The sequence below is a fragment of the Oratosquilla oratoria genome, chromosome 4 (assembly GCF_046742065.1).
Source record: "Oratosquilla oratoria isolate Oo_2021 chromosome 4, ASM4674206v1, whole genome shotgun sequence".
Lineage (NCBI taxonomy): Eukaryota > Metazoa > Arthropoda > Malacostraca > Stomatopoda > Squillidae > Oratosquilla > Oratosquilla oratoria.
Window position 1 is genome coordinate 4,677,697 of NC_134780.1, and position 10,000 is coordinate 4,687,696.

General features: G+C 47.3%; 1 protein-coding gene across 1 annotated transcript in view; it reads left to right on the forward strand.

Moving 5' to 3' along the window:
* Nucleotides 1-10,000, forward strand: part of Sur (Sulfonylurea receptor) — a 139,172-nt gene that overhangs the window by 121,873 nt on the left and 7,299 nt on the right. The window contains exons 16-24 of the mRNA XM_076183448.1: nt 123-228; nt 1,905-2,042; nt 2,935-3,222; nt 5,036-5,253; nt 6,128-6,325; nt 6,997-7,268; nt 7,569-7,675; nt 8,091-8,312; nt 9,424-9,581. Coding sequence (XP_076039563.1) covers nt 123-228; nt 1,905-2,042; nt 2,935-3,222; nt 5,036-5,253; nt 6,128-6,325; nt 6,997-7,268; nt 7,569-7,675; nt 8,091-8,312; nt 9,424-9,581 — 1,707 coding nt within the window. The remainder of the gene's footprint in view (nt 1-122; nt 229-1,904; nt 2,043-2,934; nt 3,223-5,035; nt 5,254-6,127; nt 6,326-6,996; nt 7,269-7,568; nt 7,676-8,090; nt 8,313-9,423; nt 9,582-10,000) is intronic.

Below are 10,000 nucleotides of genomic sequence, written 5' to 3' on the forward strand. Positions count from 1 at the left end.
TCTAAATCGGAAACCCACTGTTCATCAGATGTTCGTGTGTGTGTGTGTGTGTGTGTGTGTGTGTGCGCGTACAATATGTACATACGTATGACTAAACAATAATGTTCTTCTATTCTTGTCAGGGACGACAGCGAAATTGGCGAACGGGGGATCAACCTTTCAGGAGGTCAGCGGCAGAGAGTCGCCATCGCCAGGGCGCTCTACTCCGGCGCAGGAATGGTCATCATGGTAAGTCAAAGCTCGGGGCTTATGAGACTCTGTCACCCGTCAGGACTGATGTTAGAATTAGGGGTTTATCAGAATGCCACCCGTGGGGATTTATGTTAGAATCAGGGGTTTATGAGGTTCTGTCATCCGTGAGGATGAGGGATTTATGAGGTTCTGTCACCCGTGAGGATTGATGTGAGAATCAGGGTTTTATGCGGTTCTGTCACGCGTGAGAACTGATCTGATGTTAGAATCAGGGGTTTATGAGGTTCTGTCACCCGTGAGGATTGATGTTTAGGATGAGGGATTTACTGAGATTCTGTCACCCGTGAGGACTGATGTTAGAATCAGTGTTTTATGCTATTCTGTCACCCGTGAGGATTGATGTTAGAATCAGGAATTCATGAGGCTCTTATCACCCGCGAGGATTGATGTTAGGATGAGGGATTTATGTAAAGGTAATTTGATTTTTGTCATCATATAACAGAGAAACACTTACACGTATGAAGGCGTCTGTAGACACCCATGGTTACGTGAGAGCACGACGTCGTGTCGTGGACGGCGCACGGCAAAAAGTTGATGCGTGTGAAACGAGCTTAACCCAAAGACATCAGCCAGGTCGCTTTGAATGTCTTCGTTTTCTAAAACTGTCGATTTTATCTTTAATAAAATTTAAATGACTCCCGGCTGTCTTTTAATGAACCCGGGTGTATGTTTGTCCCCCACTGAACCGGCAAAAAGGGACACGTGTGTAATAAAAGTTTTAACCGTTAAAAAAGGAGGGCAACAAATCTTACGATTAGATCACCAGGAACAATGCCTTTAGAAACCGAAGCCGACAAAAAGAAGCGTCAAAGACATTTTTGGAAGTGGGTTACAGGTACTCGGAAATTTTCAAAAGCCGCTTTACAAAATGATAAGAGTTTGAGTTGCCGACTACGGAATGAACATGCCCAAACTTTTCCAAGCTTATACCAGGCTGTCAAAAATTTTTGTGTTAAGAAATCTGTGCTGGAATTTCATCGAAAGGTGATTAAGTTCAATGCTTCTCGCGGGGCGCTTCGCGAAGCGAGCAGCGCCGCAGGCCAAGCACCCACGGCGCAGCCGTGGCTGGCGAAGCCAGGTGCTTGTTATCTTTAAAAACAAAAGTAACACATTTCTCATGTCCATATGGTCACTGGAAGAGACCTGTGATTGGTAATCTAGTTTGTCTAACTTGATTAACTTGTAGTTAAATCGGATCAAGTAGTTAATCTCATAGTTTTGTGGGAATTCGGAGTGGTTTAGGTTTTGTAGTTATTGGATCTTAACTATTCAGTTTTGACCTTAATTTCCCAGCCTTGACCTTGACTTTCCAGCCTTGAATTTCCAGCTTCGACCTTGACTTCCCAGTCTTGGCTTTGACTTCCCAGCCTTGATCTTGACTTACCAGCTTTAACCTTGACTTCCCAACCTTGACAGCCTTGACCATGACTTTCCATTCTTGACCTTGACTTTCCAGCCTTGACCTTGACTTAACATTCTTGATCTTGACTTTCCAGTTTCGACCTTGACTTCCCAGCCTTGACCTTGACTCTCCAACCTCGACCTTGACTTCCCAGCCTTGACCTTGACTCTCCAACCTCGACCTTGACTTCCCAGCCTTGACCTTAACTTTCCAACCTCGACCATGACCTTTTCTTTCTTTTGGGGTCCAGGACGCGCCTTTCTCTGCACTGGACGCCTCCGTGGGCCAGCACGTCTTCGACCACGGCGTCGTCAAGCACCTCCTTCGTCAACGCCGGACAGTCGTTCTCGCTACTCACCAGACCAGACTCGCCACCAGGGCGGCTAAGGTAAGACCACCAAGACCACGTAAGACCCCCAGTAAGACCGTCTGCATAAGCCCAGGAACCACGAAGACAGCCCGTAAGACCAATCTTGTTATATCGGATTTTGGTCTTCGAGAGGGTCTCATCTGAAGGAACATCCAAGGAGCGTCGTTATGAAATGTTATCTACTCAGAGGCAACGAAAAGCTTGATTAAAGGCCGTGAAGCTTTATATATATATATATATACACATATACATATATATAATATACATATATACACACATATATATATATATATATAATATATATATATATATATATGTGTGTGTGTGTGTGTGTGTGTGTGTGTGTGTGTGTGTGTGTGTGTGTGTGTGTGTGTGTTTATATATTTTTGTTCTAATTCTCTCTCTCTCTCTCTCTCTCTCTCTCTCTCTCTCTCTCTCTCTCTCTCTCTCTATCTATCTATCTATCTATCTATCTATCTATCTATCTCTCTCTCTATCTATCTATCTATCTATCTATCTATCTATCTCTCTCTCTCTCTCTCTCTCTCTCTCACTTTTTTCATTAGTCCAATGGTCTTCAGTCTTGTTGTAGAACCATGACCACTGACGTGTTTTTGCATCTTCTTCTTCTTCTTCTTCTTCTTCTTCTTCTTCTTCTTCTTCTTCTTCTTCTTCTTCTTCTTCTTCTTCTTCTTCTTCTTCTTCTTCTTCTTCTTCTTCTTCTTCTTCTTCATCATCATCATCATCATCATCATCATCATCATCATCATCATCATCATCATCATCATCATCATCATCATCATCATCATCATCATCATCATCATCATCATCATCATCATCATCATCATCATCATCATCAATCATTATTTATTATTTATCATTATTACCCCCCTGTGTTCTACTCCTGCAGGTGGTGTACCTGGAGAACGGGCATGTGAGAGTCCAAGGCACCCCGGCGCAGCTCGCCGCGTCCTACCCGAAGCTCTGGCAGGAGTGGACTTCGTGGTCTGCGGACCAGTACCCTGCAGCCGTGCCACAGGAGGTTCCCGAAGATCGGAGGAACCTCGACTTCCCCGCCAAGACGACGGCCCGAGAACGCTGGTCCCTTCTTCGGTTGGTCTCCAAAATCACCATCCAGAAGAGGACAATGTCTCGACGAGGGACGGAGGTTGACGGCGGAGACGTGACGGAGGACGAGGTAAGGTCAAGGGGTCGCTCCTGGGGGTAGGAGAGCGTCACCAGCGGTTCTATCCTCGGTAGGCAACGTCGCGCCGAAGACGCATGGGTTTGGGTGGTTGCTCCTGTATTTCTTCAGGGGTAAACGGCGCTTCTATCCTTTGGGATAGTATCGCGCCGAGGAGGGAGAGTCAAATAAGTAATCAAGGATATATATAAGTATATATATATACTGTATGTATATACATATATGAATATAGAGTGTAGGTTTAACTTCTACATGTAAATGGCAAAGTAAAGTCTGGGATTGTGTGCTTTAATGTGCCAGACTCTCTGGCCTACAAATACAAGGTAAGCTCCGTTCAAATCTCGGAGGGTTGCCAGAGAAATTTATATATACATATGTACAAAGTTGCCAAAACTTGGTATATAAAATGTTTCGTCGCTTCGACTTAAGCGACGGCGAGAGGCGCCGGATTAGGCTTTTGTCCACGCAAGTGTCTCTTCGACACCCTGTCGGCTTCTTTGTTCAAGTAGAGGGCTTCAGATGGCTTGATCCGAGATGCGCTGAGCCTTTTGTTCGGCAGGGGCGTCGACTTAAGTCCCGGACAGTCCCTGGAAAGTTGGTTGAAGTCGTCCGGTAGCATATGCGTGCGTGCGCGCGTGTGCACGTTAGGCATCGAAGGGAGATGACAGACACGTTGAATATCGAAGATGATAACAGCGAAAGGAGATGAGAACATGTATATATATATATATATATATATATATATATATTTTTTTTTTTTTTTTTTTTTTTTTTTTTTTTTTTTTTTTTTTTTTTTTTTTTTTTTTTTTTTTCGTTCCTGATTAGACCCCAGGCCAGTACCTATGGCCAAAGCCGCGGTCGAACTTAAGAGGAGTTTCTTCGATCTGAATGAAATTGTCCGTCATCAGGCAGAGCAAAACATTTGAATTTTCCCACTTCAGGTTAATTAAAGATTATTGATGAATAATTAATAAATGTTAATTAAGGTAATTTGGTTAGTCCTATAAATGTCTCCATGATCACCACCATCACCATCATCACCATTACCACTATCACTATCACCACTGCCACCACCATCACTATCGCCACAATCACCATCAGTAGTAGTAATAATAGTAGTTAATCATCATCGTTATCATCATCTTTATTTTCGTTATCATCAATATCGTCATCGTCGTCGTCACCGTCATCATTGTCATCGTCATCTTCGTCGTCATCTTCATCATCGTCACCGTCATCACTACAATTATCATCGTCATCATTATCATCATAGTCGTCATATTACCGCCATCATTACCATCATCATCGTCATCATCATTATCATCACCACCACCATCACCTTCATCATCGTCATCATTATCGTCATCATTATCATCATAGTCGTCATAATACCGTCATCATTACCATCATCATCGTCATCATCATTATCATCACCACCCTCACCTTCATCATCGTCATCATCATTATCATCATAGTCGTCATATCACCGTCATCATTACCATCATCATCGTCATCATCATTATCATCACCACCACCATCACCCATCACCTTCCTCATCATCTTCATCATCGTCATCATAGTCGTCATATCACCGTCATCATTACCATCATCATCGTCATCATCATTATCATCACCACCCTCACCTTCTTCATCATCATCATCATCATTATCATCATAGTCGTCATATCACCGTCATCATTAGCATCATCATGGTCATCATCATTATCATCACCACCATCATGACCTTCTTCATCATCTTCATCACTATCAAGTAACCGAGTCACGACTTCGCCCGCGCCTCCGTCAGGTGAAGGAGACGCTGAATGACGACCGAGCTCTCCCTCGACGCGGCTACAGCATCGTCCGCCACGCCGCCCATCACGCCCTCCTGCCGGCCGACGAGTGCGAGTACCTCCCCGCCGTCCCCACGCCCCTCTCCCGCCACGCCCACACCTTCCACGCCCGCAGTCACAACTTCGCATACACCTCCGCCGGCGGGGGTGTCAGGAAGACGGCGCTCTTCAGGTAAGTGTCATGAGGACGAGGAGGGAGAAGGAGGAGGAGGAGGAGGAGGAGGGAGGAGAAAAAGGAGGAAGAGGAAGGAGGAGAAGGAGGGAGGAGGAGAAGGAGGGAAAGGGGAGGGAGGAAGAGGAGGGGGGAAGGAGGAGGAGGATGGGGAGGGAGGAGAAGGAGAAGGAAGAGGAAGGAGGAGAAGGAGAGGGGAACAGGAGGAGAAGGAGAAGGAGGGGGAAGAGGGAGGGAGATGGAGGAGGGGAGAAGGAGGAGGAGGATGGGGAGGGAGGAGAAGGAGAAAGAGGAGGAAGGGGGAGAAGGAGGAAGAGGAGGGAGGAGGAAGGGAAGAAGGATGAAATGGAGGGAGGATGAGGAGGCGTCTTCCCTGGGCTGAATAAAATCGCCTGGCGGCAGCCAAAAGAAAAAAGGGAGAAACTATAGACACCAGAAAAACCTACCATCCAGGGGAACATCCTCAAATTAATTAAATCGGTTCCCCTTCGCCAGAATAAAATCTTAAAGATCGACACAAGTCCTACAAGTATGGTGGCGTCATCAGAAGCGTGGTTGCTGGTCTCGTATTTCCTTAGTTGTGGGTTCGAATACCGCATTCCTTTCCAATTCCCAGGAGTGACTGTTAGTTACCTACCCCCACCCCTACAGTCCCCAAAAGCGTATAAGAGGGGATAGGTGACGGCTTCGGTGCAGCTACTCAGCACCTCCTGCCGTAGGCTCCTCACCGAAATTTTGGGTTCGAGTCCCGCACTTCTTTACGATTCCCAGCAGTGAATGTTAATTACCCGCCCCTCCAAAGTTGACTGCTTCTGCCACAGCGATTTAGCGCCTCCTGAAGTAAGTTCCTCACGAAAGCGTTCTCCCCCCGCAGGATCAAATCGAGCGCACCCGCCTTCGGTCGCACCAGCTCGAGGGTGGGCTCCGTGTACCGCCCCTCGCCCCAGACCGCCCTCGACGCCCACCCGCTCGCCACACCCACCAGACGACGCCCATTGCCCCGAATGAGGTCCTCGCCCGCCTTCGCGCCCTCGATCACCATGCAGAGGCTGTTCGCGAACACCTCCATCAAGTAAGTGCTTTAGACGTTGATGCGTTGTTTACCAATATCCTTATTAATTCCTTATAAAGGGGAGGTTGTGTGTGGTGAATATTTTACGCAACCCGAAGGGATTTTTACCTGTCTTCTAAACTTTACGCATGGGGAGGGGTCGCCGATTAAATAAACCGGCGTTGCTTGTGGATGTGCTGTGTCTTGCTGCATTGTACCCGACGTGGGCAGTGGGCAGGAAACAGGGATGACCTTTCATCCACGAAGAGCTAAGATGAAAGAGAAACATGGGAGGTGGATGGGAGTGGAATGGGTGGGAGTGGGCGCGTGCCAGTCTTGGCTACCTCCCTTATAAGGGGGAAGAAGTCATTGGTATATAGGATAAGGAGGACGGGGTAGTCGACCAAGTCAAAGCAGCCATCGACGTCTCGGACTGTTTTTTTTTTTTTTTTTTTTTTTTATGAGAGCTAACCCCCCGCCCTTACAAGGAGGAAAGGGCCTTTTGGTATACGTGTACATGTATAGTTTTAGGTGTTCATATTAATATTGCAGAGATGAATGAATATATGGATACAAAGATCTCGGTCCCCTTTTGGAGAGGGGTAGCCTTTTTTTCCATTATAGACCAGAAGACCTCCTATTGACTTTCAAATTTACTTACCGTGACCTGACCTACTCTGACCTATTCCCAGGTCAATCCGTAAGGACGGCCCGCGACCGCAGAGCAAGGAACCCCTCTCGCCCAGCGCCCTCCCGCCTTCAGGCACGCAGTCCCCCCACTTGGACCAGCACTTCGACCTCGAGGCTGACCTTCCTCCCGAAGAGGAGCCCGAGAGTAAGAGCCTGATCAATGAGGAGGACCGTGAAAGGGGCAGGATCTCCAAGTGGAACTATGTGGTGTATCTCCGTGCCTGTGGGATCCTCCCAGGACTCTTTTATGTCTTCGGGGCACTCTCAGCCCAGGGTGAGTGGCTTTTAGTACCTCCTTCAAGTAGGTCGTACATCGATCGTGTTTGTGTACATGTTAGGGTTTTTTATGACCCAAGTAACTCGTGCAGGATTTTAGTGGTAGTCCGAATCTGGGAGCTCTCTCTCTCTCTCTCTCTCTCTCTCTCTCTCTCTCTCTCTCTCTCTCTCTCTCTCTCTCTCTCTCTCTCTCTCTCTCTCTCTCTCTCTCTCTCTCTCTCTTTCTGACCTCAGGAAAAATTTTCCTCGATACATACGACATTGAAGGTTAAAGCGTCCTTTTTATTTCCCCCGCCAGGTCTCTCCGTGGGTCGCGACTTCTGGCTGAGCCACTGGTCCAGCGTGACGGAGTCAAGGGGGACTTCCACTGTCGTCGAGGGTGACCAGGGCGTCGTCAAGGACAAGGTGAGGGTCTGTCGTTGCGGACAGGTTACCTACCCCCTCCCCCCCCTCTCTCTCTCTCTCTCTTTATTTATTTATTTCTTCTCGGGCTCTCTATAATTCACAAATCTCTAGTTTTCAGAAAAGCTGGATTACGAAGGAAGTTTGCGGAAGGTGTTCGACCCGAATTTTGGAAAATTTTCAAATTTTGGAAAATTTTCGATTTTTTTTTTTTCGAGTCTTTCAAATTTTCGGTGTTTGGAAATTTTCAAATTTTGGAAAATTCCAGATTTCATCGATTCCGAACCATATTCTATTTTCACACACCACTTCGGAAGACCCTTTGCTCCTTTCCCTTCAAGACTTCTTGAACCTCAGCTTCCCTTCCTTCAGGATTCTTCGTGTCACTCAACCCCCCTCCTTCGGGTTACTCCTGCAGATAACGTCCTACCTCCTCTTCTACGCCCTCCTCTCCCTCCTGTCGCTGGTGTCGACCTTCCTGACCAACGCCGCGGGGCACAAGGCGGCCGCCCGAGGACGGCGACACCTCCATCAGGAGATGCTGGAAAACATCGTCAAGTGCTCGGGCAGGTTCTTCGACATGACGCCCACGGGGCGCCTCATGAACCGGTTCAACAGTGATACGGCCATGCTCGACAAGGTAAGGAGACCCTCAGCTGCCATGGGGCGCACTTGGGATACTTTATTCTACCGTCGGCCTGCGAAAAGACTAGTAGTCCTTGTGGGTTTTTTTATGGTTTCTGAACGGAAAGTGATTTCGTTAGACTCTGCCTCCCCCCAAAAAAAAAGAAAATATATATAAATATATATATATATATATATATATATATATATATATATGTATATATATATATATAATATATATATTATATATATATATATATATATATATATATATATATATATATCAGATATGATTACTTGCCATTGTCTGGAACAAAAAATTATATATTGTAATACACAGTATTTATGGACCTTAAAGACTATTATCAATTGTTTTTAAACGCCTCGTCTTTGATCCATTTAACTCCTTTTCTTCCTCCTCCGCCTCCTCCTCTTCCTCTTCCTCCTCCACCACACCTCCACCTCCTCTTCCTCCTCCTCCATCACACCTCCACCTCCTCCCCATTTCCTCCTCTCCTCTTCCTCCTCCTCCTCACTCCTCCTTCTCCTCCTCTACCTTCGCCATCTCCTCCACATTCTCCCCCTCCTCCTCTACTTCCACCATCTCATCCTCATCCTCCCCCCTCTACCTCCTCTGCCTCCACCACCTCCACCACCACCATACCTCCTCCTCCTCCATCACCATCATACCTCCTCCTCCCCCACCTCCTCCTCCTCCACCTCCTCCTCCTCCTCCTCCTCCTCCTCCACCACCATCACACATCTTTCTCCACCTCCTCCACCACCATAACACCTCCTCCTCCTCCTCCTCCTCCTCCTCCTCCACCTCCTCCACCACCATCTCCTCCCTCCCCTCCTCCACCACCTTCCTCCTCCTCCACCTCCTCCTCCTCCTCCTCACCCCTCCCCCTCCTCCTCCTCCTCCTCTACCCTCCCCTCACCTCCCCTCCTCCTCCTCCTCCTCCTCCACCTCCACCCTCCTCCTCCTACCTCCTCCTCCACCTCCTCTCCTCCCACTCCTCCTCCTCCTCCACATCCTCGTCCTCGGCCTTCTCCTCCTCCAATTCTTCCTCCTCTTCCTCCAATTCCTCCCCCTCCTCCTTCGCCTCCTTCTTCGCCTTCGTCAGGAGATCGCGAACTCGATCCTGTGCCTCGTGTTCTTCGTGCTCCTCTGCGTCTCCGCAGTGGTGGTCAACGCCGTCGTGACGCCCATCTTCCTGGCGGCTGCCCTCGTCATCTTCGTCGTGTACTACGCCGTCCAGAGGTTCTTCAGAGCCACTTCGAGGTAAGGTCCTCCTCGACGACCTTCGGGGAGGGATAGGATAGAAGCACTGGTGAAGTGTCGGTTTCGATGATCGTCCTTGACCGTGAAAGGGGAGAGGGTCCTTTACTCCTGGAATGGTCCTTTATCCCGGTGGCCGTGGCCGGTTTCCTCGGGGCCGCGGGTCTTCTGCAAAAGAGACCCTGGGGTGAGGGATGGATTGATCCTCTAATATATATATATATATATATATATATATATATATATATATATATATATATATATATATATATATATATATATATATATATATATATATATATTCTTAATTTATATATTCATATATCTATTATATTTATTTATTCTTGTTTCCAATATGCAGAGACCAATGCGATACCTTTTCTGTTTCTTTCTCTCTCTCTCTCTATCTATCTATCTATCTA